The 26659-nt window shown below is 38.6% G+C and overlaps 6 protein-coding genes across 8 annotated transcripts; 5 read left to right on the forward strand and 1 right to left on the reverse strand.

Annotated features, from left to right (window-relative positions):
- Positions 1-4966: 4966 nt before the first annotated feature.
- LOC131334300 (protein LIM1) lies at positions 4967-7255 on the forward strand. 2 transcript variants are annotated; one of them, XM_058369237.1, is made up of 3 exons: positions 4967-5269; positions 6006-6254; positions 6994-7255. In XM_058369237.1, the coding sequence occupies exons 1-3, from the start codon at positions 5242-5244 to the stop codon at positions 7008-7010; spliced, it is 294 nt and encodes a 97-aa protein (XP_058225220.1). In that variant the 5' UTR covers positions 4967-5241; the 3' UTR covers positions 7011-7255. The 2 variants fall into 2 exon arrangements, with proteins under 2 accessions (XP_058225220.1, XP_058225219.1); XM_058369236.1 differs by lacking the exon at positions 4967-5269 and having other exon boundaries at positions 5897-6254.
- A 1458-nt stretch (positions 7256-8713) lies between these two features.
- LOC131334301 (pathogenesis-related thaumatin-like protein 3.5) lies at positions 8714-9752 on the forward strand. The gene is made up of 2 exons (XM_058369238.1): positions 8714-8838; positions 8926-9752. The coding sequence occupies exons 1-2, from the start codon at positions 8793-8795 to the stop codon at positions 9588-9590; spliced, it is 711 nt and encodes a 236-aa protein (XP_058225221.1). The 5' UTR covers positions 8714-8792; the 3' UTR covers positions 9591-9752.
- A 2437-nt stretch (positions 9753-12189) lies between these two features.
- LOC131334302 (pathogenesis-related thaumatin-like protein 3.5) lies at positions 12190-12936 on the forward strand. Its single transcript, XM_058369239.1, has one exon. The coding sequence runs from the start codon at positions 12208-12210 to the stop codon at positions 12793-12795; it is 588 nt and encodes a 195-aa protein (XP_058225222.1). The 5' UTR covers positions 12190-12207; the 3' UTR covers positions 12796-12936.
- A 2225-nt stretch (positions 12937-15161) lies between these two features.
- Positions 15162-16263, forward strand: LOC131332583 (pathogenesis-related thaumatin-like protein 3.5). The gene is made up of 2 exons (XM_058366885.1): positions 15162-15292; positions 15596-16263. The coding sequence occupies exons 1-2, from the start codon at positions 15247-15249 to the stop codon at positions 16261-16263; spliced, it is 714 nt and encodes a 237-aa protein (XP_058222868.1). The 5' UTR covers positions 15162-15246.
- A 406-nt stretch (positions 16264-16669) lies between these two features.
- Positions 16670-24589, reverse strand: LOC131334303 (transcription factor bHLH130-like). Of its 2 annotated transcripts, none has more exons than XM_058369241.1 (6): positions 23800-24589; positions 21423-21745; positions 21170-21343; positions 17308-17373; positions 17153-17221; positions 16670-17067 (listed from the first exon to the last, which is right to left on the reverse strand). In XM_058369241.1, exons 1-6 carry the CDS (start codon positions 24314-24316, stop codon positions 16996-16998), a joined length of 1221 nt encoding a protein of 406 aa, XP_058225224.1. In that variant the 5' UTR covers positions 24317-24589; the 3' UTR covers positions 16670-16995. The 2 variants fall into 2 exon arrangements, with proteins under 2 accessions (XP_058225224.1, XP_058225223.1); XM_058369240.1 differs by lacking the exons at positions 16670-17067; positions 17153-17221; positions 17308-17373 and adding exons at positions 20304-20747; positions 20833-20901; positions 20988-21053 and having other exon boundaries at positions 23800-24588.
- LOC131334304 (pathogenesis-related thaumatin-like protein 3.5) lies at positions 18352-19425 on the forward strand. Its single transcript, XM_058369242.1, has 2 exons — positions 18352-18446; positions 18746-19425. Exons 1-2 carry the CDS (start codon positions 18401-18403, stop codon positions 19408-19410), a joined length of 711 nt encoding a protein of 236 aa, XP_058225225.1. The 5' UTR covers positions 18352-18400; the 3' UTR covers positions 19411-19425.
- Positions 24590-26659: the final 2070 nt, after the last annotated feature.

Here is a 26659-nt window from a genome sequence, read left to right on the forward strand (position 1 = left end):
GTGGGGCTCAAATGGTGCATTATTATATTTTAATGTTGTATTGAAATTGAACGACGAGATTTGTTGAAGTATGAAAATTTAAGGACTAACTACGTAATTTATCCTAAAAAAATAACAACATTCTTTTAAAAAAAAATAGAAACGAAGGGTGTAAGACATGAACCCCAGATCTTTTAGATAAATGTCCAAACTTCAACACTTTATCACTATGGTACACAATTTAGAATTTGTAATTCTAAAGGCTATTAGTTATATAATATTTTCTTGTATGTATGGACTTTATTTTCAGGCTAAAAATTTGAGAAGACAGAGACCTCAAATGCCTCCGTCCTAGTGCTGGGCCTACACTTGTAGATCATATTATAGCTTATGTCATTGGTGTAAATCAATATGTCGATTATAATAATTTTTTTTGAAAGAAAGTACAATGACAATAAACTTACAAAATTATTTAGATTTTACTTCCACGACCTAGTTCCAAGGACCACCATTAAATTTTGATTGGTATGCATAGGGTGAAGGTTTGACACCGATCCATGTGTCAAATATATAGTACCAATTGTTAAGTGCATCGCCCTGAATATTAATAAGATTGGGTATTAATGTAATTAATTTCACCAATTACAAAAAGGGGAGTAATTTTTACAATCTATTTTTTGATATTCACACTTATTTTTTTGTATTCCATTTTAGTGTCGAAAGTGTATGCATTTGAGACAGTAGGATAATTATTTTTTTAGTGACCTCTCATTTTTCCACGAAGGAATTTTGATTTTTTGAATTAAATTTTGTGGAGAAATAATTTGATTTAGACAATATTTTGAGAGGAAATTGTAGTTGTATTAAAAAATTTGGGTATAGTACTTACTTTTTGGTGAATTTCTTGGATGAAAATTTTGTGCGAGAACTTCATTTTTAGTTTAAATTATTGAGGTATTGTGTAGGGACAAATAACAATTTGAAAAAATAGTATGGAGGAAATCGAAAATTAAGAAAATATGGTGGAAATTTTAAAATTTTAAAAACTAATGTGGCGGAAATTGAAAATAATTAGTGGTATTGTATTTTGCCAATTATAATTATCGTTTACTGAACATTCCGATTGAAATTTTTTTATACGACACGTTGTGGGTATGAAAACGCCAATTTATGGTGTTGTCATAACAAATTTGGTTATATTACTAAATTTGTGGTATGATATTTTGTTCATTATAACTATCGTTAATTGAACATTTTGATTGAATTTTTTTATACGACACGTTGTGGGTATGAAAACGTCAATTTATGGTGTTGTCATAACAAATTTGGTTATATTATTGAATTTGCGGTATGGTATTTTGTTAATAATAACTATCGTTAACTGAGCATTTCAATTGAATTTTTTTTATACGACACGTTGTGGGTATGAAAACGCCAATTTATGGTGTTGTCATAACAACTTTGGTTATATTACTGAATTTATGGTATGATATTTTGTTGATTATAACTCGTTAATTGAATATTCTGATTGAATTTTTTTATACGACACGTTGTGGGTATGAAATTGTCAATTTATGGTGTTGTCATAACAAATTTGATTATATTCCTAAATTTGTGGTATTTTAGACATGTGTTATTACGGAATATTTTAATTAGTTTCATTTGGTACGACACATTGTGGTAAGAAAACGTCAATTTATAGTATTGTCATAATAATTATGGTTTGTTATATAATTTGTGGTATTTAAATATATTTTCTTTTGATACGACACCTTGTGTTAAGAAAATGACAATTTTAGGTGTTGTCATAATAATTGTGGATATTTTATAAAAATTTTGGCATTTTACAAATATTTTTGGCTTGAGTATAACAATTGTTGATTCTGGTACGACATATTTTGATTTTGTTACGGAATATCATACGAGTCAAAAAAAATTTGGTACGATTCATTGTGGTAAGATAATGCCAATTTATGGTATTGTTATAACATTTGTGGGTAACATTATTTAATTTTTGATATTGTACGCATATATTTGGTTAGGGTATAAATATTATAGATTTCGGTACGAATAATTATGGTTACATAATAACAATATTTTTTAATTATGGGTAACCTGCTAATGACCTGTTCAACAGGTAAATTTTAATGTACAAGTCGTAACTAGAATCATAAATATGCATTCAAAAACCAAAAATCGGCATAATGAAAATCACAAATTGTCATAATTTAGACATACGGTATACCCTGTGTACCATAGCTTCCTCCTTTATTCTTAGGTCTGCTTTTTTCTTTTTCTTTTTTTTTCCCTGTGGAGTACTATATTTCACTTTTTTAAAACCGGAATCTAGTGTTTCATTGACTTTTAATAAAGTACAACGGTACATGTAGCTTGGTAGTTTGGAATTTCTCTAGGAAATTAGTAATTTTTACGCTTTCTTTTTTAATAATCACATTCTTTTTTTTATTTTAGTATTAAAAGTGTATGTATTTTTTGATTAAAACATAAAAAAGTGTGTGGATATAAAAAAAAATAGAGTATAGAAATCAATTCTCTTTTTTTATGGTGCACAAAATCACTTTTTGGTGTATGATATTAAAAAAGTCACTTCAGTGGTAAGTGTATTTTACATTTACTGATAAATACTTCATGAGAAATGGAAAGTATTCCACATTAAATACTAAGTATAAATTTATTACTCAATGTAGAATACTTACCACTTCGTATAAAATATGAGTACTTCCACGTTGAGTGGTAAATATTTCGTATGGAGTGATATCAATGTGAAATCTTATCCCTTCATATGAAATACTTACCACTAAAGTGACTTTTTGGGTACTATATACAAATATATATATATATATATATATATATATATATATATATATTTGTATATATGTGCACCGTAGATGGACTCGATAGTTTGTATCGGCCAAAGCATCGGGCGTACCTGTACCGTGTATTCCGGAATCACGGCCTTAGGAAGATAGTGGAGTATATAGTATGTTTTTCTCTTGAAAAAATTGTTTATTTAAATATAATTAAACAAAACTGAGATGCATGATACGTATGTTAATTATGTAATTTAATACATTAGAACTAATGTCAAGGTATATTAAAGTGTTATAATTCATGTTATGGAGTATTTATCCTTCAAGTTTGCAGTTTGTAGTCGTATATAAATATATTACTCCAATAATTATGGTAAGTTTTGAACGGTACTGAAATACATACGCCGTTAGTGGCTTTGCACCATCTCAGTAGAGAAAAAGTACGTTGACTGTCGCGGATTAACAATTTTGTTACACGTCAAAAAAAGAAGTTTGTTTCACATATCTCTAACAAAAATAAAGATGTTTTTTGAACAAAATTTTTACAATATTCCAGAGTAGTAATAACATCACCAACTAATTTTGCTTCGCATTCTGTTACCAATTTCGAAATCCGTATCCCTATAGAACTAGGTATAGTATAAATCATAATTCAAATTCCTTCTTTGATTTTTATACACTCTGCCATTCGCTTCTGTTTACCAAATTCAGTACCCATCTTGTTGTTCATCAGTCCTGCAACATACACTTATATGGATGTCCGGGCAACTTGCACCAACCTTGACTAATTTCAGCTCAAAAAGGTTGAAATGTTGGGCCTCAATGGGATTTGAATATGCGTGCTCATGGAGGACAAGTACTTATTTGTTTTTTTCATGTCCACTTCGCTTGAACTTCCACGGACGTTGTTTTTGTTTGTTCAGTTAATAGTCTCGGAGTAATTTGTACTAGATCATACGCCATAAATGCTTCTGTTCATACTTGATGGCAAACATGGCATTGCCATGATCGAATTTGTCATCCCTAGCATCATACCTAATCGGTATGATAGTGGATGCTTAATTTTCTACCTTAGGTTTAATGTTTGAGAGTTGCACTCCTATCAGCGTTTGTTTGTTATATATGGGTCTCGTCGAATTTCTAGCCGTACCTTTAACTCCTATAGAGAGGGTGTTCATATTCTTGTTGATGGGTAGAAATTTAAGCTAAAAGCGAGGAGACCGTGAAAAATAAGGTGCTTAGATTTGCAAATTCAAGGGTGAAAAATACTAATGACAATACTTTTAGACTTTCCACCAAAAGGTACTAGCTGTTATTGTTAGTGCCCATTGATGTTAGTGTGAGGGTAAGGAGAATGCGGAGACCCGAGGAGAGTAGCCCGGATGTGGTGGAGGCAATGTCTTGGGCTATGGGTGAGCCTACTGGAGGAGTGAGAAGCAATTCTTTGAGTCCTGTGCCTGGAAGTTAATTATCCAGAGAAGCTTTGGAGGAGGTGACTCTTGTGGAAAGTTTTCTTTTCTTTTCTTTTTTTTTTGGTGTGTTTGGCTGGTAACTAAGCAATGTGTGATTTGCTCAAGACTATTTCAGTGGGGGATGGTGGTTACTCGCATGCCATGCTCTAATATGTATCACGAGTCGTGAGTCATGACAAGCAGGGGTGGCGTCACCTAAAAGGCTTAAACCCAGGGGGTCGCGTGCCCCCTTAGATTTCCAATTCCTACATTTCTATCCCTATCCCTAAGAAATACTAGCTATCTGACGTACTTGATTAAATTATGATTAGTCTTTTTTACTGTTAATTTTTCGCATGATCTATTGATAATATTGCGTTCTTGAAATCTAGGACTTCAGATTATTAATTTTGATTGTATGCTTTTGATTCTTCAAATTAATCTGTTATTTGCATGTGAAAAATAGTGCTCACTTCAGTAAGAAAACTAGCACCGAGACTTATAAACCTCTGATTGAAAGTGATATTGTGTGGAAAAATAATTTTAAGCTTATAATGAATGTGTGCCCCTCCGATGTCGATTTTCTAGATCCACCACTGACAAGTGTATTATCATATGGTTGAAGATAACCAACTCATGTCATCTATGCCATTTTGTCATGCCGGCCAATTTGGGATTTGTTTCTCCTTGTGATTGAGTGCTGTTAGATTTGAAGCAAAGTTGGGTCAGGGTTGGCCCTTTGATTATGAAGTAGTGTATTCTTACTATATGAACACTGTTGGGAGTCGGAACATGTTCTCTTTTATAAGGCTAATACACTGCTGGGTCAGGGTCTGTGATGTAATGGCCAGGCCGAGGGTGCTGTTGTTGCAGGATACAACGAGGACCTCAACTTTCTAACAATTCATGGCAGAAGTAGATTCCGCGGTCCAAATATTTGGCTAAGAATGTGCAAAAGATGGAATTGAAGGTTCTATATAATGACTTCTCATTCAGACATGAAAGCAGGTTAGATCTTATTGAGCACTGGTTTACGTTGATGTCCTGATTTTTGTTAGAAGCTGAGTTGAAAGAGGGCCAAATCAAATATCGAACCATTCAACGTGCACCTAGTTGTTAGCTAGGCACATGCTGCAGCTTTCACAGTAGCAATTAATGGCACATTCTTTGTTCCCAAGTCACGTAATTTCGACTGTCAAGACAGTAAGAAACCTGAATAGGTTTCCTAGTTCAAAGTATCATGATTTACGGCGTTAGCTTTTAACCATTTTACTAGTCTGTTACGGTTAAAATGGTCGGCATCTTCCAGTCATTTAAATGAATTCCAGTTGTCAGTTCTAAGTAGAATGGGCCAGTGAACTAAGTGGTTGTGTGTAGCTCTAGAATTTCTTAGCCAAATTTTTGTCCCCTAAAAACTTTAACTCTTTGTAAGCCAAAATGTTCCACATTGCATTGCCATTATTTTTGATACGGGAGATACATTCACAAAATTTGACACTGCAACCCAAATCAGCTCAATGGTAGAGCTACCATGAAAAAAACATGACTTAACCGCAACGTAGGGTTAGGACAGAAGCACACACGGGCATGGCATTCACCTCCTATATATGCATACCATAACAAGTTCAATTTCTTGTAGCAAAAAAAGCCTTCACCAGAGTAGGATACTGAGGATTTCACTCAAACATGATGTTTTTTCGCTCAAAGGCGCTGACAGTGTTGGTGATTATGGTGGTGATGGTAGGTTTGGTGGAGCAAGGCAAGAGCCAGACTTGTGCTAGCACTTTCTTCTCGTCACTGATTCAGCTAATACCCTGCAGGGCAGCAGTTGTGCCGTTTAGCACCATTCCTCCGAGTCCAGCTTGCTGCAATGCCATCAGAACTCTAGGCCAGCCTTGCTTGTGTGTCCTTGTCAACGGCCCTCCTGTCACTGGTGTTGATCGGAATATGGCAATGCAGCTCCCTGACAAGTGCGCTGTTAACTTCGAATCATGTAACTCTCTCTCTCTCTCTCTCTCTCTCTCTCTCTCTCTCTCTCTCTCTCTCTCTCTCTCTCTCTCTCTCTCCTTTGAGGACCTGATCTTGGGAGGGATGTAAACTAAACTGATCTCTCATTGGCTAGCCCTATTATGTGAGTTCCCATGGTCGTTACTGTTATTTTGTCACTTGTTCCAAAAGCTTAAACTGTTAGAAAATAGGCTCAACAATGTGTATCAAGCTATTCAACACCTTCCTCACTTGCAACCTGTCTTGCACGTGGAGATGAAAACATTCATATCTACTGTGAAAGAATGCAAAGAAGAGAAACATAATACAAATAGAGAGACCCCGAGATCTCTAGCAACTTGAGCTCTGATACAATGTTAAGTTACCAATTGTCCCAAAAATGTAAGCTATTAGTAAATGGATCCAACAACATTTATCAAGCCATTCACCAGTTACTGGTTCCTTGGTTATTCTAACCTCCTTTTGGGATGCCAAAGGTAGCAAATTACTCCCCCTTTCCCATAGTTATTTGCCCATTTTCACTATTTCGGGCATCTCAGAAAAGTGATTATATCATTAGATGCCCGAAATAGTGAAAATAGATGGGGACAGAGGGACTATGCTTTACATTTGATCATACGGGTTGTTCATCATCGGTAGTTCAAAAGAGTAGTTACTGATTAGTCATTCTTCCAATTATATGTACCCTCTTCACACTAAGCTGTTTAATCTTTTCTATGGTGCAGGTGGTGTTGGGAAGTAGAACTACTAGTCAGTGCCTGTAGATCTAAAAACTTATCAATAAAGAGTGTGCTAGCTAAGAGCTATAGAGAGAGCCTTTCCGTTGTATGATGCGATTTCCTATGGTGCTAATAATAAGTGGAAACATTGAAATTTATGTACCAAATCCTGTTAATTTGGGCTTCTGTTATTGGAGTTGTTTTTGCTTTCTATGTAAGCTTGATTGTCTCTACGATAATATATAATCAGTGGCTTTTCTATGTCAAACAGTATGCATTTTTCCTGTCTAAGTTTGTGGAGTGACAGGACAGAAATGCACTGAGCATTTGAGCACTTCCTCAAGTGATGCATCACTGCCTAATTGATAGTCGTGATCGACTCTTTGTTGTTTATAGTACTCTCATAACACTTAGAGAGAATTCAAGAAGTGCTGTGAGCGATCTAAACTTTGACTATGTGATATCTGGCATTTCTGCATTTTCAAGCAGGCAAGAGGACTCGAGGAGTCATGAAACCCCTGGTGTGGAGAGAGGAAACTTGTTTTTATTGCAAATGGTTCTTTCTTGTACAGATTGGAACCATACTCTCTCATCTCCATAAACAAAGAACAAAAATTAATAGGAAAAATGGAACTATAAAGTTTCACAAAATCCATGGCCCTCCCACATTTTGAAGCTTGAAAATAATTCCCAAATTCAAAACGGGTGGTGGGTGGAGATTCACTTGGGCGTGCGGACTCCACCAAACTAAGTACCCAACCACAGTATGCACAAACGGCTGTACCAACTTGTTGCGGTCATGCGGGAGGTCCAAGAGTCTGGGAGAATTCCTCTAAGATAGGTGTGAGCTCCTGATTTAATCCTCAAGTCACTCGGCGGCAAAGGGCCTTCGAAGTAACCACAAGTTTTGGTTTACATGTAATTGGGCGCAAGTGAGATGCCTTGAATATTTCGAATGGTCCGGTGACTAACTCCATGCAAAAAACTAAAACGAAAAACAAAGTTATATTCGCCATATTCTTGTTGAAGGTTGCTTGAAAAAAAACGCTCGAAGTTTCTCTCAGAATTGGATCAAACCAACAACTCCGAAATTTTTTTTTTTTTTTTTTTGTAATTTGTTTTCAATCAAACTCAACACCGATAATTCTCGTACGTCTTCTTTTCTTTTACCAAAACAGGATGAATGGTCTTTGAAGTAAGAAACTATTTTAAATCTCACATACTACATAATACTACCACATATGGAATTCATAATGTATTGTTGGATCCTAATATATACCACATAAGAGGCCCTGTCCAAGGCATAGCAGGCTATTGTGCCCTCTACATGGGCCTCATTCTAAGCCTATAAAAAATCAAGTTGATCCGACATCTAACTTAGTTGTTCAATTACTGAACATGGACCTCATTCTACGCCTATAAAAGTCAAGTTGATCCGACATCTAACTTAGTCGTTCAATTACTGAGTTTCCGATATTTGATCAACTTTATTCTTTTACGGGGTTGTTCTACGCATTGACACCTACGAAGTGAATGGTCCGGATCACATTTTTCTAGCTCTGTACGATAACTATTTGGTTGGCACAGCAGGGCTCCAACTCCCGTGTTAACAATATACTGTAGTTTATATTGAATTTTACTCGTGTTTCAGGAGAGGACAGCTTTGGCAAACTCATATCGCACTCTATTTTGCTTCAACTGCCACCCCATGAAAAGAGTGTGCAACCGAACCACTACCTAATAATTACCCAAACTCTTTTATATATACCTCGTACACCCCCCATTGAACAATCAACAACCTGTCAATGGCATTAGTGCATCTTTCCCTTCTCCTATTTTCCACTTTCTTGGGTATACACACACTTCTGGTTCTAACCATTTTCGTTTCCAATCTACATTTTTCTCACAAATGTTGCATTTGTTTCTTTTCATTTTCAGGTGCTGATGCGGCGGTCTTTATGTTGGAAAACAGATGCAACGCCACCATCTGGCCGGGGATCCTAGCCGGAGCTGGAAAGCCCCAGCTCATGAACGGTGGGCTTGTGCTAAATCCAGGGCAAACCATCAGCATCAATGCCCCAACAGGGTGGTCAGGACGCGTGTGGGGCCGCACAGAGTGCTCCTTCGACCAATCCGGTAGAGGGTACTGTGCCACCGGTGACTGTGGCAGCGGCATGGAGCAATGCGCTGGAACCGGCGGCGCACCGCCAGCTACACTCGCCGAGTTCACCCTAGACAGCCCGCTTGATTTCTACGATATTAGCCTCGTCGATGGGTTCAACGTTCCGGTTTCCATAGTCCCCTCTGGCGGATCAGGGGACTGCAGGCCTGTCAGGTGTCTCGAAGACTTGAACCGGCGCTGCCCCAGCGGACTGCAAGTGACGAGGAACCGACGGGTTGTGGCATGTAAGAGCGCGTGTCTGGCTTTTAACCAACCTGAGTATTGCTGCACCGGTGCTTATAATAGTCCTAGAACATGCAAGCCGTCGGTTTACTCGAGAGTGTTCAAGGATTCTTGTCCTGCGGCTTATAGCTACGCGTATGATGATTCCACCAGCATTGTTACCTGCCAAGGAGCTGATTACTCAATTAGCTTTTGTTAGTTACACTTTTGTTTTCATGACATAAACATTGTTGGAACAAATGCAGAATGCATATTGGATTTTTTCTTTTTTTAACAAGCAAATTTAAGAGTTTATCAGTGAGCTGATTTTCTAATCAGCTGTAGCAGTTTTTATATGGAACAAGACTGAGAATTATTATTATTATTATTTTTTGTAATTTCTTTTTTACATTGGGTTAATAAGATATGGGTGGTGGTTATGACTTAAGAATTCGCGACTGAGTCAAGGTGGTTGGGGGTTAGTTGGGACTAAGGATATTAACAGTAACATACTAACATGCTACCAATCTGCTTACAAGAAATCTAAAGATTTGGAAAAAAAGAACTGAAAAGGGAAGGAAATGAAGTTACATGTAGTTGGACAAGCTGAAATTTTAAGAAATGCCTAATTTTTACCTGACGATAACGTTAGCTTTTCTACATTACTACGCTGTGTTATCTTCGTCTCCCATTTCTTTTGTCAAATTCAAGATTCAAACGGAGCCTTCCATTGCAATTATCGCGTTGTGTGGTTAAACCCGTATCTGTTCTGAGCTTCTAACAGGGTATATGGCCATTATAGGTTCGACTAGCAATGTACCTTTTCAATGTGGTTTTAAGCAAATTCCATCTCGTTCATATCTCCCTATGCAACTCTGGTGGTTTATAGCCTATGGCCTCGAAATTATGGGAGAACCTGTGAATTTTTTTGTTACCGAGATTCCGTCGTCAGCAGGAGTGAAGAAATCCTCTTAACTGATATCTATGCATAGTTTTGGAAAGAAATCCAATCTAAGGTGTTCCAGGAATCTCCAATTCTCACAGAAAATGGGGAGGGCTTCCTCTGAGCCCTTTACAACTGATATAGAAGTAAGTTTTTTTCCATTGTAAACTCGTAAAAGAACAATGACTCGTTGAGAACCAAAAACTATCCCTACTATAGTCACGACCGCCAAGCATCTACAACAAACTGCAGGAGGAACTACGAAGGCCTTCTGGATTTTGGCAATTGCATTTCGGCTAACCGATCATAGTGACCAGCTGAAGTTATCGGTTGAAAGTGTTGGCATATATGTGCAAAAAAAATGCAAGAATACTTGCCGTGATGACTCTGGATCTCCTCTTACAAGGACAATGCTATGCAGCTTCGAGACCCATCCTAGCGGTGGGAGAGTGTTCGGACGAAGTTTTGCCTCCAAAATGTACAAGCATGTTCTCTTGTAGAAATTCCAGGCAGAGTTCAAAAATCAGTTTTACCGAAGAGCTCAAAAATCAGTTTTACTTTTACCTGCTAGATTACATACTCACGTAGAAAATCACTCTGAAAAAACGCCGGAAGTTTTTCCTAATTTTGTTCCCTGGAAAAGGATAAAGCAAAAAAATGATAATGTTACTATGGTCATTTTCTTTTTATTGATAAACTAAACTCCACCGCAATCAGTTTCCGTTTTGTGTATTAATAATACTTTGATGATCACATTTTAGGTACCACGTGGTGCATCACGCGTGAATAGATGGAATAGATCTCAAAAGTGTGTACTTTGGAGGTTGTCCCCAAATACTTGTTTGTTTTAAGCGCGTTACCAATTCATAACAGCAATATGTACATGATTATTCATTTGATGAAATGTAGTGCAGGAAATCCAAACGAGTGGCATCACTATTCAATCGCAAATTATAAACACAAGCCACAAATGAACTCCGGATATCTACTTAATATTAAACGTAATCTTGTAACTGTCAGATCTGCATAGTGAGATCGATGCATCGTACCCGTCAGATCTGCATAGTGAGGTCGATGCATAGTACCCGCCGGTACGATTTATGACAGCTTTCTATAGGGATGGTAATATCATGTACCTTACTCATAAACTGGTCGCATCAATTTGTATTCCCCTTTTCTTCATGTTTTATCGCAAGAACAACTCTGGCAAACTCATATCCGGCGGACCGGCCTTTTTTCCTCCAACTGCACACCCCCATGTTAATGGTGTTTGCAACTGAACACCCTTTATAAACCTCTCTGCTCCTATTGTTGAAGACCCAATTACCAGTCACCATGGCATTACTTCTTCTTTCCCTTCTTCTAGTTTCCAGTACTTTCTTAGGTAAAGAATTCTAGCTCTATCATTTCATTTCAGTCTTATCTGCCTATTTCGCTTTTTTAGAACGATACTCAGATGGAACTAAAGCAACAAACAAACAAACAAACAAACAAGAAAATGATGTTGCATTCTGCTCTTTTTAGGTACCGATCAGACGACAGTTTTTACATTGCAGAACAGATGCACCGAGCCTTTATGGCCAAACGTCCTTGACACAGGTGGAACAATAGGGCCCAACTCCCTGGTTCCAAAAAAAACGTACTAAAATTTTGTATATTTTTTTCTTATAATTTGATATTTCTTTCCTATTGCCGTTACTGAATCAGTCGTGCAAAGCAATTTACTGAAATTTGTGAGTACATAGATTATATAGCTCAACAAAATAAAATAAAATAAAATAAACTCGATAAGTCTTCAAGCAAAGTAAATAAATAGTTATCTCATATAGTGTTTTGTATGCATTTTTGTCACCTGTGAGTTAAAATTCTGCTGCAGCCGCTGCACTCACAACTCATGAGTGGCGAAATCAGGCTAAACCAGGGCGAAACTGTGAGCATCACAGTAACAAGAAGTTGGATGGGCCAAGTGTCGGCCCGCACCGAATGCTCCTTCGACGAAGGCGGTAGATGGGATCCACTAAATTGTGCCACCGGCAATTGTGTAAGTGAGGAATGTGGCAGACCCTACACAACTCCATCGCCAACCACCCTCGCCAATTTCCTCCTAGACGGACCGAACAACACAGATCGCTACTCCATTAGCCTCCTTGCCGGATTCAACATTCCAATCTCAGTAGTCCCCTATGGCGGATCAGGGGAGTGCAGGCCTATCAGCTGTCTTACGGACTTGAACCCGCGCTGCCCTAGCGCACTGCAAGTGAGGAGTAATGGGCGGGTTGTGGGGTGTAACAGCGCGTGTTTGGCTTTCGACCGACCTGAGTATTGCTGTACCGGTGCTTATGAGAGTCCTGATGCTTGCAAGCCGTCGAGTTACTCGCGAATCTTCAAGGGTTCTTGTCCCGCTGCTGCTACCTATCCCCGTGATGATCCGAGTAGCTTTGTTTCGTGCAAAGGAGCAAATTACTTGATCAGCTTTTGCTGATTGAACTTTATTTTCAAGACATGGAAATGGTTGAAATAAATACAGAATTGCATGAATCAGTAACAGTTACTTTAATGGACAAATGTGATTCATGAACCTTGTGCTTCTTGTTTTTCTTTCCTTTTCATCATCAAACGCAACATCCAAACAAAAGTACATGATTCAAGGATCCTAAACAGTATCCATGTGGTTATTAATATATGCTTTAGGCCCTAAATTTTTGTTCAAAGAGGCCAAGAGGGGGACACCAATTGACACTAATTATGTACTCCTATATTAAGTATGTCGAAACCCCGAGAGATTGGCCTAGCAGTACGTATATAAACATATACTATACAACAATTATTGTCATTCATTAGATGAAATGTTGTACTAGAAAATCAAACAAGCATTATCACTAATCAGTCATATCGGCCCACGGGTACGATTTATGATAGCTTTCTATCAGATTGTTACAACAGGCATCTTACTCATAAAGTGGTCACATCAATTTGTATTCCCCTTGGCTTTGTTCTTTATTTGTTTCAACTCAAGACTTGAAAATGGAAGTAATAAATAGAGAATTGTACCATGAATCAGTACCCATCATGCATATATACGAAAAAACATGATTCAAAGATCCTAAACAGTATCCAATATATATACATGTTGTCATCCAATGTTTAAACGTAAGTCCTGGAAGCCGCTGCTTTGGGCACTCAATTTTTGTCCAAAAAAGAGGTGTTATTCGGCCTGGTGGTAAACTGCAAAATCCAAGAATCCAAGCTGTGTTTGTTTCCTGACAATTTGAGGCGAAAACGGTCCATTGTGGTCCAGTTTGTTTGGTTTCAAAGCATTTGTACCACCAATCCTGGAACTTCGGTTAGAGAAAATTGAAACCAGAAACCGGACAAAATAATAAGAGGACAGATCCGGTCCTATACTTTTGCATGTTAATTTGGTTGTCTCACTTGTACTTAATAAGATAGGCCAAATGCTTGGTCACAGTAGCTAGGAATGGAGGCCTATGCATTTCTCTGTGACTAGGGAGTCTGTTGCTGAAGATTTGTGACAAATTGCAGGATTTGCTGCTATGAGGGATGTGTGAAACTTTAGAGTAGGTATTGGAAACCAAAGGGAAAACCAGTTCAACTAAAATACTGAATTAAAAGCCATCCTAGATACTGTATCTAACAAACTTAAGTACAGGGTCATCACTCCTATGACTTGAAGAAAGATGCATTCACAAATTTGGATATAGTGCTACGGAAATTTTTTTTCATTTTCTTTCTTGAATGCTATGTTCGAATCTCAGTTTATACACATTACATTCTTTTCAGACTACGTCACAGTTCCAATTCTCACCACCAGTCTTATATATTCTACGATCAAAATCCACAAAACTTACGCAACACATTTGCCACCAATTCATGAGTTAAAAGAGTGAGTTTTCTTTTCAATCACAACTTGACTAGGAATATTTTTCATGACAAAGAACAGAGTCCCAAGGTATGCAGATATGGTTTCAAATCCTTGGCATGCTAAGCCAAGTCAAATTGAAATTTAGGTGATATAGCATACCAAGGTACTCCGTAGATCATATTGTAACATCATACCCATATGAATTAGAATGACTTAGGAGAATTATGGGTTGGATTGTAATACTATCAATTCTTAGGAAGGTCACGCCTCTTGTAGGCACTCCCATGTTTCACATCTATTCCGAAAAAATACATTGATCCCTTCCAAATAAATGCATTCCAATTTGATGGGTGTCATAAATATTCCAAAAATAATACTCCCTCCGTCCCTTTTTTTGTGTCCAGTATTCCATTTTAGGCTGTCCCTTAATAAGTGTCCATTTTGTAAAGTTAGGGAGGTAAAAGTTGGTGTATTGTCTATTTTGTCCCTAAAAGTAAATTTTATTTTGAAAAGTTAGTGAGTAAAAGTGTAATGATGATGGGTAAGTAGGGAAAGTGGAGGAAAAAGTTGATGTGAAAGGTGTAATGATGATGTCTTTTTAATAAGTTGGAGTTACGAAGCAGGACACTTAAAAAGGGACGGAGGGAGTAATCAAAACCCATGTGAAAAGGTGTTGCAATCTTCACAAAAACCTCTCACAATACGAAAATGAATCTTTTCAGAAAGTCCCACATAGAAACTCATTTTCGAAAAGGGAAATGCTAGGGACACATTAATGTGTCACACCCCAACCACACATCTCTCACATGCATGTATGGGAATTCCACAATAAATGCAAGGGACCAACATGTATGTGAGAGGTGTGTGATTGAGGTGTGACAAATTGATATGCCCCTAGCATCTCCCGATCGAAAATCTCTAACATCACATTAATTTGTACTCCGTTTTTTGCTCCAACTGCCGCCCCATCTCAATGGTGTGCAACTCAACCACCCCTTTATATACCTCTCCACTCCCTTTGTTGAAGAAAGCCAAATTACCCATCAAAACATGGCATTTTTCCTTGTTTCTCTTCTCCTAGTTTCCACTTTCTTTGGTAAAGGATTTTGGTTTCATCATTTCATTTCAATCTTGTCCTGTTATTTCTCATTGTTGTTCAACATTTAGAGAGACTAATTTATGTTGATGTTGTTAGTGTCTCATGTGTTAAGTTGTAAACAAAGTAGAAACAAGAAGTAATAACGAAATTAACTCTTTAAGAGTTGCATTCTTATTTCTCACTAGACTAGAATGTCAAGGGTTCGAGTCTAGTCGTAGGCAAAATCTCCCTCTCCTAGGTTACAATATCCTAATGTACCCGGAACAAAAGAACTAACGTTGCATTTTGCAATTTCTTCAGGTGGAGATGCCGCTGTCTTAACTTTGCAAAACAGATGCACGACCAAAATCTGGCCAGGGATCGCAGGCCCGCCTGTAAAGCCTGAACTCACGGACAACGGATTCACCTTGAGTCCAAGCCAAACCCTCAACATTAGCGCCCCAGCAGGGTGGTCAGGGGAAGTGTGGGCCCGCACCGGATGCTCCTTTGACAAAGCTGGGGGAGTAAATTGTACCAGTGGCAACTGTGACGGCGGCGTAGAGGAATGTGGAGGAACTTCCGGTGGTCCACCACCGGCTACTTTCGCCATTTTCATGCTAGACGACCAGGTTGATTCCTATGCTGTTGACCTCATTGCAGGATTCAACATACCAATTTCCATAGTTCCCTCTCGTGGGTCAGGGGATTGTAAGCCTGTCAGGTGTCTTACGGACTTGAACATGCACTGCCCTAGCAAACTGCAGGTAAGAAGGAACGGGCGGGTTGTGGCGTGTAAGAGCGCGTGTTCGGCCTTCAACCACCCCGAGGATTGTTGCACGGGTGCTTACGACAATCCTAAAGCTTGCAAGCCGTCAAGTTACTCAAAATTCTTCAAGGATTCTTGTCCCGCGGCCTATAGCTATCCTTACGATGATTCGACGAGCATTTTTACATGCAAGGGAGCTGATTACTTGATTAGCTTTTGTTGATGACACTTTGTTTCCAAGATAGGGAACTTGTTAGAACAAATATATAATGCATGAATAGTATAGTACGAATAAGTAAGGCAAGTATCAGGACTCATGGAGATGTGATTCAAGAGCCTTTTATAGTAGTACTAAAGACTTAAGGAGAGTGCCTATTATTGCTTGCTGAGTTTGAATCTCATATTATACACTCAGTTCTGTAAATGGGCACTAAATAAAAAACAGTTTTTCTTTTCCGAAGATCAATTAATTTCCTTCTCGTTTCCATCAGGCAAACCATTAAAATCATTCATCAGCTCAAAGGAAACAAATAAAAAGTTAGCTTATAATCATTCATCCAGTCGAAACAACCACAGCTATTAAAGGGTATATAGAATCGAATTTAATCGACTTTCAGTGAATGCAGATAACCTCGAAAAAGGAAATATTGACGTACTCAGCATACAAAATACTCCTACACTGGTATAGCCATCCATTACCATTGTATCATCTCAAGTTGGTTTAACTTCTCAATCACCCAGAGCAAATTCTACAAAAATAAGTTACAACATGGCCATGGGCTAGCTATTATCGCTAAACAAGCAATAATTATCCACAGGATTCAGCGAAGATTACACCAACTTTCTGTTTCATGCCCACCTACTATTTATCAGTGCATTGAAAAAGACAAGTTAGCTTTGCTATCTGTCTCCTTTCCAACTTCCCGTCGCTATGAATATCAGTAAAAAGAGCAAGTCAACCACTAGGATTTGAAGATTGATTCTGTTTACTTGAACACGTGCACTTTGACCTAGTGTCTTCGAGAGTCTGCAATCAAAAGCAAGAAATGAGATGAAGATATGTTTGGTTAGAAATTCACTTGGTTTAATCTGGAGAACTTGTTTTGGTATACCTTAACCTGTTTCTGAAGGTCTTTAATGTACTCAACAGCCAAATCCAACATATCCGCTGTGTTTGTTTGCTGCCAATTGAAAACAGAACGAGTTTTGAGTTTCTCTGTATGCTTTCAAATTAAGTGAACATGGAAGAAGGAATCTTGAAACCTACCTTGTCCATGTTTGGGAAAAGCTCTTGCAGTTTTCTCATTCTTTCACTAATACGCGTTCTTCTCATCTGGAATCAAAACCAGAAAGTCATATCAAACATTTGATTCAATGACAACGCAAACAATAGTAACCCCATGAGAAATTATTCCCTTCAGAGAAATTTTTCCCTTATTAGCCATCCTAGATATCTAACAAACTTAAGTACACGGTCATCACTCCTGTGACTTGAAGAAAGATGCATTCACAAATTCGGATATAGCGCTATGGTATTTTTTTTCGAATTCTTTCATGAATGCTAAGTTCAAATCTCAGTTTATACACATTACATTCTTTTCAGACTACGCCACAGTTTCCAATTCTCACCACCAGTCTTATATATTCTACAATCAAAATGCGCAAAACTCATGGGACACATTCACCACCAATTCGTGAGTTGCAGAGTTAGTTTTCTTTTAAATCACTACTTGACTAGGAATATTTTTCATGACAAAGAACAGAGTCCCAAGGTATGCAGTTTATGGTTTCAAATCCTTGGCATGCTAAGCCAGGTTAGAATGATGGAATTGAAATTTAGGAGACATAGCATTCCAAGAGAAATCATAAGGTAACATCATACCCATATGAATTAGAATGACTTGGGAGAATTATGTGTTGGATTGTAATACTATCAATTCTTAGGAAGGTCATGCCTCTTGTAGGAACTCCCATGTTTCACATCTACACCAAACAAATACATCAATCCCTTCCAAATAAACGCATCCCAGTTTAATGGGTGTCATAACTATTCCAAAAAAAAAAATCAAAACCCATGTGAAAAGGTGTTGCTACCTTCACACAAACCTCTCACAATACGAAAATGAAACTTTTCAGAAAGTCCCACATAGAAACTTATTACTTATATTGAAAATCTCTAACATCACATTAATTTGTACTCCGCTTTTTCTCATGTTCTAACGGAGGAATAACTTTGGCAAACCCATCTCAGCTCTTTTTGCTCCAACTGCCACCCCATCTCAATGGTGTGTGCAATTCAACCACCCCTTTATATACCTCTCCACTCCCTTTGTCGAAGAAGCCAAATTACCCATCAAAACATGGCATTATTCCTTCTTTCTCCTCTCCTAGTTTTCACTTTCTTAGGTAAAGGATTTTGGTTTCATCATTTCATTTCTCTCTTATCCTGTCATTTCTCATTCTTGTTCTACATAGAGAGACTAATTTATGTTGATGTTGTTAGTGTTTCATGTGTTAAGTTGAAACACAGTAGAAACAAGAAGTAATAACGAAATTAACTCTTTGAGAGTTGCATTCTTATTTCTCACTAGACTAGAACGTCAAGGGTTCGAGTCTTTGCCAAAGGCAAAATCTCCCTCTCCTAGGTTACAGTATCCTAATGTACCCAGAACAAAAACTAACGTTGCATTTTGGGATCTCTTCAGGTGGAGATGCCACTGTCTTTACTTTGCAAAACAGATGCACAACCAAAATCTGGCCAGGGATTGCAGGCCCGCCAGTAAAGCCTGAACTCATGGACAACGGAGTTGCCTTGAGTCCAAGCCAAACCATCAACATTAGCGCCCCAGCAGGGTGGTCTGGGGACGTGTGGGCCCGCACCGGATGTTCCTTTGACAAAGCTGGGGGAGTAAATTGTACCAGTGGCAACTGTGACGGCAGCATAGAGGAATGTGGATCTATTTACAGTCTACCACTGGCGACTTTCGCTAATTTCTTGCTAGACGACCAGTTTGATTCCTATGCTATTAACCTCGTTGAAGGATTCAACATTCCAATTTCCATAGTTCCCTCTGGTGGGTCAGGGGATTGTAGGCCTGTAAGGTGTCTTACAGACTTGAACATCCACTGCCCTAGCAAACTGCAGGTAAGAAGGAATGGGCGGGTTGTGGCATGTAAGAGCGCGTGTACGGCTTTCAAGCAACCCGAGTATTGTTGCACTGCTGCTTATGACAATCCTAATGGTTGCAAGCCGTCAAGTTACTCGAAATTCTTCAAGGATTCTTGTCCCGCAGCCTATACCAGTTTCCTCGACAATCCGACGAGCATTTTTACATGCAAGGGAGCTGATTACTTGATTAGCTTTTGTTGACGACACTTTGTTTTCAAGACAAGGAACTTGTTAGTGCATGAATAGTAGTGCTAATAAATAAGCCAAGTATCATGATTCTTGGACGTGTGATTCATGAGCCTTTTGCCGTGTTCTTGTAGTTTTTTCCCCTATTCTTTTCCTTTTCATCCACGAACCCAATATCTACATGTACATGAATAAGTGATTCTCCTTGTGCAGTTATTTTCAACCTTGTGCAGTTATTTTCAAAAGCGTAGATATCGACAACAAACAAGTTTCAATCATGCCGAGCTCGAGTAACTTAAATTGAGATACGTCATAGAGTACGTGCATATAAGGTTTAATGAGTGAACTCAAAATATTTACGAGCTTTAAAATGTGGGTCATCACTCAACAGTCATGATTTCCAGCCGACGAAAGATAGCCCGGTATTGTTATTTCATTGATGCCTTCACTATTTTTTGTGAGATCCGAAGGATGACTTTACCAATGTCTTACTGATTTTGGATTTGCTTGTTTGAAGCCCCTCCAGTTTCAGTTCAAAGTGTCACTTTTCTTTCGATCTGTTACAAAGACTCAAGGAAAGTACCTATTATTCCTTGCTAAGTTTGAATCTCATATTATACACTCATTTCTGTAAATGGGCACTAAATCAAAAACAGCTTTTCTTCACCGAAGATCAATTAATTTCCTTCTCGTTTTCCATCAGGCTACCACAGTCCTCAATCTCACAACCAGTCTGGCAGTGTTTCGTCAGCTCAAAGGAAACAAATAAAAATGTTTGCTTATAATCATTCATCCAGTTCAATCACTTGAACAGAAAATGCTGGGAATCCCACTCACCACCAATTACAAGCACAGCTACTTAAGGGTACATAGAATCGAATTTAATCGATTTTCAGACGAAACAAGGGTTAATGCAGTTAAATGAAGAGCGAGCAATACCATTAAATGCAGATCACGTCGCAAAAGGAAATATTGACGTACTCAGCATACAAAATACTCCTACACTGGTATAGCCATCCATTACCATTGTATCATCTCAAGTTGGTTTAACTTCTCAATCACCCAGAGTAAATTCTACAAAAATAAGTTACAACATGGCCATGGGCTTAGCTATTATCGCTAAACAAGCAATAATTATCCACAGGATTCAGCGAAGATTACACCAACTTTCTGTTTCATGCCCACCTACTATTTATCAGTGCATTGAAAAAGATAAGTTAGCTTTGCTATCTGTTTCCTTTCCAACTTTCCGTCGCTATGAATATCAGTAAAAGAGCAAGTCAACCACTAGGATTTGAAGATTGATTCTGCTTACTTGAACACGTGCACTTTGACCTAGTGTCTTCGAGAGTCTGCAATCAAAAGCAAGAAATGAGATGAAGATATGTTTGGTTAGAAATTCACTTGGTTTAATCTGGAGAACTTGTTTTGGTATACCTTAACCTGTTTCTGAAGGTCTTTAATGTACTCAACAGCCAAATCCAACATATCCGCTGTGTTTGTTTGCTGCCAATTGAAAACAGAACGAGCTTTGAGTTTCTCTGTATGCTTTCAAATTAAGTGAACATGGAAACAGGAATCTTAAAACCTACCTTGTCCATGTTTGGGAAAAGTTCTTGCAGTTTTCTCATTCTTTCACTAATACGCGTTCTTCTCATCTGGAATCAAACCAGAGAGCCATATCAAACATTTGATTCGATGACAACACAAACAATAGTAACCCCATGACTCCATGAGAAATTATTCCCTTCAGAGATATATTTGAGGAATTTACCCTCTCTGCAATGCTTCGTGGGTGTGTTGCAAAACCTCTTTTGGCCCTGATCTTACACGGGACAGAATCTTGTTGAAATTGCAAAAACTTTTCTACAGCAGCCATCTCAGCAGAAGTTTTTGGCAAGCTCAAATGGTGAGTTAAACCAGTAGCATAATTTCTGGAGTCCCGATGCTGATACAGAAAATACATTAAACACAAAAGGCAAAATTGCAACAAATAACAATTATTACAAATCAACTGCAAATGCTACCTGACTTTCCAATGCATTGAAACCAGAGAACTTCTCTTCACCGTCTCTGTTTCTCTTTTGGCCAGTGAACCCAGAATCATTCCAGGAATCATTAGGAAAGCTGGGTACATAAAACCCATTGCTGCTATTATCATTCTCTAGGTGCTCATTATCTGGACTACTGCTCTCATTTGCATTCTCAGAAATCTGCGGCATGAATCTTGAGCAAGAAGATGTCCCAGATGAAAAGTTTATATGACCATTCAACCTTTTAGTTGGACTGGCTTTTCCATTGGTTCCATTGCCAACTCTAAAGTTTCCCACATCACCCATAACAGAAAATCCTGCCATTTATCACAACTCTTCAGAACGTAATAATCATATGAAAAAATACACAAGCTATTGGAACTATGATCAATTTCGTGTTAATAACAGCTGGGAAGAGAATTGCTAGAAACAATCTTCTACATGCAAACAAGAGCTCCTGAAATGCCCATAGCAGTAAGCATTAATTCTTCTTCCTGGACATCATGACTGGGGATTACGAGGATCATTTTCCTATTCTCGATGGTTGTATTCTTCACTCGGGTTTCGTGTGCTAGGGTTTTGAGTTCTTCACCACCTAGGGCTTCTGAGAAAGTTAACATCAACGAACTGCTTGAGAAGGCGTCTGTGCCGTTGTCGTAACACCTGGGGGTTTCCACGGATGATCAGCTACAAAGCAAATCAATGAATTGAACGCTGAAGTGATCAAATTGAAGGCGCTTTTTGGAGGAGGAGAAACTGCTGAATGAGTCATGGTCCTGTGACAGGTATTCTTTCTGTACCTGGTGTCTTTGGTCCTAGTAATATGTCCGGGAAGGATAGGGTTGTGGTGTTGAATCTGTGACTCCAAGTATGAAATTGCAATATTATTCGTTCGTCGTATCAAATGGTAGGGTTGTGGTTAGCCCTCCTGAGGATGTTGCAAATTTGGGGGTGGCCAAATGGAAGGATTGTGTTGTAGGGTATCTTTTTTAATGTAAATTGCCTTTCATGGCTGTGAAGACTATTGCTCATAAGATTTGGGGAAAGTTTGGCCTAACTGCTGTGTTATCCAATGAAGATGGTTATTTCTTCTTTCAGTTTCATAGGGCTGTGGCCTATAGAAATGTGGTTGAAGCTGGACCTTGGCATTTTCGGGGTAGATTAATGATGCTTAAGCAATGGTTCCCCCAGATGAATTTACAGAAGGATCAACTGAAGAAGATTCCCTCGTGGGCTCAATTCTATAATGTTCCTCTTGAGTTGTGGATCGCTGAAGGCTTGAGCTATGTAGCAAGTGCAGTGGGTGTTCCTTTATATGCAGGTAAAATGACTGAAACTTGTAAGAGGCTCAGCTATGCAAAGATATGCGTCGAGGGGCTCAATTCTACAATGTTCCTCTTGAGTTGGGGAAAGCTGAAGGCTTGAGCAATGCGGCAAGTGCAGTGGGTGTTCCTTTATACGCAGATAAAATGACTGAAACTTGTAAGAGGCTCAGCTATGCAAAGATATGCGCAGAGGTTGCTGTTGGCTCTTTTCTACCTGAAAGTTTTTGATGTAATTTGGTCAATGGTACTAACTTTCCTATTAAAGTTCAGTATCCACGGAAGCCTCTTAGCTGTGAGAAGTGCATGGTATTTGGTCACAAGACCTGTGCGGATGCTGTTGGAGCTGGTAAAGACCACGCCAAGAACAAGGTTTGGGTGGTTAAGAATGTTGTTAAGCCTGTGAATGCGGCGCTGGATGGGGCTGTTGTTGTAGTGGTTCCTACCTAGTAAATGATTAATTATGTAGGAATAAGATTCCCGTATAATCTTCAGACTTTTGCGGGATAAATTTTGAGGGGAAGCTAATCATGGAGGGAAAGTTAGAGACATGCGTCCCACAATTATCCTACTAAGTAGTAACCTTACACGTTAAAAAGTGCGGGAAAGCAAAATAATCATGTTGTTTCCCATCCTTTCCTTGCAACTAAACGGAAGGGTCTATTAGTTTGGGTTTCGAAGAAAGTTTTTTACTAAAACATGGAGAGAGATAGAGAAAGGACAGTAATAATTGCAGAGAAGATATATTAGGGACCGTGCCCAAATAGAAGGGTTGGTTCCAGAGGAACAAAACGAACAAAGTCTAAACGTTTCCTATGTAACCCCTCATGACCTCATCCTTTTTCGTCAAATAAGCCACTTAAAACAACCCCTTTGGATGTTGAAAAATGATGAGATAAGAGAGAAGGGCCAATCAAAAAATTCCTTTCTTTTCTCGTGAAACCCCTCCTGGGCTGTAAAAGCCAACTATCCTTGGCAAAGATAAGTTCCAGCTAAAATGAATCATAAATCTATTATCTAGATTAAAAACAGGAAATAAACGAAAATACCATTTTCAACCGTCAAGTTTGAGAAAAGCCCCGCCGGAGAGCTGCTCTGCCGTACCAGATTCGGGCCCTTCCCCCGCACCGGACTCAGACTTGTATCATTACCACACCCCGAATCACCATGATTTGAAAAAGGATTCTGGTCCACTGGAGCCCGGTAAACCAACGGCGCCGTATTTGGGGCACCAGAATACTGGTTCTCCTGCTCCGGCGTCGTCTCGTGCTTTATCGTGAACTGCAGATCCTGCGGCCCAGAATCACCGGATCCAACGGCGGACATGAACTTAGTGAACATGATTTCCGACTCCGGATCCTCACCCCCGCCGCCGCCTACGAGGTTAGAAAAGAACGAGCTCGGCGCGGAACGGTACCGCATCAGGCCAGAGCTGTTCTGATTGTGGTGTTGTTGCTGATACAGATCTGTGTTCATCGATTCTCTGTTCTTCACAAGCTCTCCGTCTGTTTGCTTTAAAGTCGAAGAAAACAAGGGATTCGTGTCCCTCGACATCGTTCCGTACATAGCTCGGCTCAGAGTTTGAAGCGATGGATGAATCAAACTGTCAGCTGAGCTGAAAACAGAGCTATTCTATTGAGAATCAGTTGAAATACCAGGGGAGTTTCCTCTCGAGCTTTTTTTTCAGAGCTTGAAAGACGAATCCAACTTTCTGCTCATCTCCGAAGCACTGAAATCTAGAGAGAGGAGAGAGAGTAAAATTTGTTTCTATTTTCAGTGGAATTCGCTAGAAAGGGTTGAGGAAAGCTTTATCCGGTGCGTGCTTGCTATTCATTGTGCAGTGGATTTGTGGGCTATCCCCATTTATTGAACCGATTTCCCCATATTACCCCCTTCTCACACTAGTATTTACCGGCAATGCCATTTTAACGTGGCGCTCTCATTAGTGACGTGGAATTAAGGATGGATGATGTGAAACGGTGACACCACGTGACGCGCTGACTTGATGTTACCATCCCAATTATGTCCCGTAACATGTGCTTGGCGTTGATTTGGTGTTACTGTTCCAGTTACGTTTAGTAGCTCGTGCTTAACTTGGGATCCAAAATCGAGTTGACCGACTACCCATGATCGTTACCTCAGCATTAGAGTCCCTTTCGTATATACACGGCTAAATACTACGATCAAGCTAACTCATCATTCAACACTAGTAACTCGGTATGAGAGCCCGTACTAGGATATGCACGTCTAATTATGAATGAGTCGATGACATCAAGTCAACACGTCATTTATTGTCACGTTTTCATTCAAAAAGATTATTTCTTAGTAATAATTAAGATTTGGTTTAACTAAGTTGTAACCAGATTCAATAAAAAGATACTTAATGTGATGTCACTTATCCAATTATTTCAGTAACGTGTGTTTGAGATGGAATTCGAGAATGAGCTGACCGATCACTTCGTGATGTCATCTCGGCCTCGACATCCGCCTCGTGTACACCTACATAAATACGAATAGACTAATGACATCATATCAACACGCCATGAGTTGTCACGATTTCATAAAAAACAATTGAAAATAAATTCTTTACACCGTCGGTGTAAACATTTGTTTCCTCCAAATCAATTATATTGCACCGCATCGCCATGTTTTATTGATTAGGACCATTGCTTTGCAACGTAGCGCTATATAATTGATTTGAAAGAAATAAATGTTTACACTGACGGTGTAAATAATTTATTCTCAAAACAATTATGGGGCATCAAGGTTTAATTTTGAGAAGTTGTAACGCGGTTCAAGATAATTGCTAGTAAGATTTATGAGTTAATTGCTAGTCTCATGATTGGTTGTTAGTAATTAATGGCAAACCCACTATCCAGGGAGAGAATCCCGTTCAATTTTGCTTACAACCAGTCTGGTTTTGTTTTGGATCATTTGTGCGCACTTTCCGCCCCATAATAATGTTCAGAATCGTTCACTTTTTAGAACTCGTCGAGAACATTGATCACGTCAAAAAATCATGTTGATCAGATGCTATTTGATATAATTTTGAAATGTATTAAGTTTTAAAAAAATGTGTAACATTGGATTGCAAACTCATTTGACACAATTACCTGAAGATCAATGCATTTTAATATCAAATCAAATGATATCCGATCAACGTGACTTTTGGCGTGGTCAATGTTTTCGACAGACTCTAGAAAGCAAACGGTTCCGATCACTGTTGTGGACTCGTAAAGAGCCCAAAAACTGTCCAAAATTGGACCAAACTGGTTGGAAGGAAAACGTTAGCATGCTCCAGCTTGAGCCTAACTCTACTCCGAATATATTGTATTGACAACAAACTAGTGGCCTAGAACTTTCCGAAAAAAAAGAAAAAGCAAATGGCCTATAATATTTAACGGGTCTCAATCTCATCCCAAGTACCAGCCCATCCCTTTTGAGTAATTGCCAGATCACATAAAGTTGACTCTGATCAATGGACAGTGAATGTTTAATTAGGGTTTTGAGATATAGTTTGACCATTACTAGAAGCTTGAAAGTCTTGTAATTATTGGTAGGTCGAAAAAGTACATTTTAGAGGTTTTTGGTCATGCTTGGTTGGGACCGTACCCAGTTGAAAATTGGACACCAAAAAAGGGCCCTTAAATTTATGTTCGTAATATGTATTAAATATCCCAAACACTTTTGCATTTGCTTGACTGTTCCAGTGGTAGGAAGATGCTTATCCACAGACTTGACTCAAGTTTGAACCCTGGCGTTTACAAGCTCTGCATTTACCTCAAACCCAAACGTACAAGCATTGGTACCACAAAATCGTTTACAATAATGTAATTTCTTACACAAATCAATTACTATAATTCTAAGTTCCACATAAAATAAAAAAATGTGTATTTTCTTTAACATTTT

Source organism: Rhododendron vialii, chromosome 7a, assembly GCF_030253575.1.
Source record: "Rhododendron vialii isolate Sample 1 chromosome 7a, ASM3025357v1".
Lineage (NCBI taxonomy): Eukaryota > Viridiplantae > Streptophyta > Magnoliopsida > Ericales > Ericaceae > Rhododendron > Rhododendron vialii.

What these genes read in the sequence shown, in the direction of transcription:
- LOC131334300 (XM_058369236.1), top strand. Translation starts at nt 5,948, where the DNA reads ATGATGTTTTTTCGCTCAAAGGCGCTGACAGTGTTGGTGATTATGGTG.
- LOC131334301 (XM_058369238.1), top strand. Translation starts at nt 8,793, where the DNA reads ATGGCATTAGTGCATCTTTCCCTTCTCCTATTTTCCACTTTCTTGG. An exon ending in CCTATTTTCCACTTTCTTGG is followed by an intron (nt 8,839 to 8,925) that starts GTATACACACAC and finishes TTTCATTTTCAG; the next exon opens with GTGCTGATGCGGCGGTCTTT.
- LOC131334302 (XM_058369239.1), top strand. Translation starts at nt 12,208, where the DNA reads ATGAGTGGCGAAATCAGGCTAAACCAGGGCGAAACTGTGAGCATCACA.
- LOC131332583 (XM_058366885.1), top strand. Translation starts at nt 15,247, where the DNA reads ATGGCATTTTTCCTTGTTTCTCTTCTCCTAGTTTCCACTTTCTTTG. An exon ending in CCTAGTTTCCACTTTCTTTG is followed by an intron (nt 15,293 to 15,595) that starts GTAAAGGATTTT and finishes CAATTTCTTCAG; the next exon opens with GTGGAGATGCCGCTGTCTTA.
- LOC131334304 (XM_058369242.1), top strand. Translation starts at nt 18,401, where the DNA reads ATGGCATTATTCCTTCTTTCTCCTCTCCTAGTTTTCACTTTCTTAG. An exon ending in CCTAGTTTTCACTTTCTTAG is followed by an intron (nt 18,447 to 18,745) that starts GTAAAGGATTTT and finishes GGATCTCTTCAG; the next exon opens with GTGGAGATGCCACTGTCTTT.
- LOC131334303 (XM_058369241.1), bottom strand. Translation starts at nt 24,316, where the DNA reads ATGTACGGAACGATGTCGAGGGACACGAATCCCTTGTTTTCTTCGACT. An exon ending in AAACTTGACGGTTGAAAATG is followed by an intron (nt 21,746 to 23,799) that starts GTATTTTCGTTT and finishes GATAAATGGCAG; the next exon opens with GATTTTCTGTTATGGGTGAT. An exon ending in ACCTTCAGAAACAGGTTAAG is followed by an intron (nt 17,068 to 17,152) that starts GTATACCAAAAC and finishes TTTTGATTGCAG; the next exon opens with ACTCTCGAAGACACTAGGTC.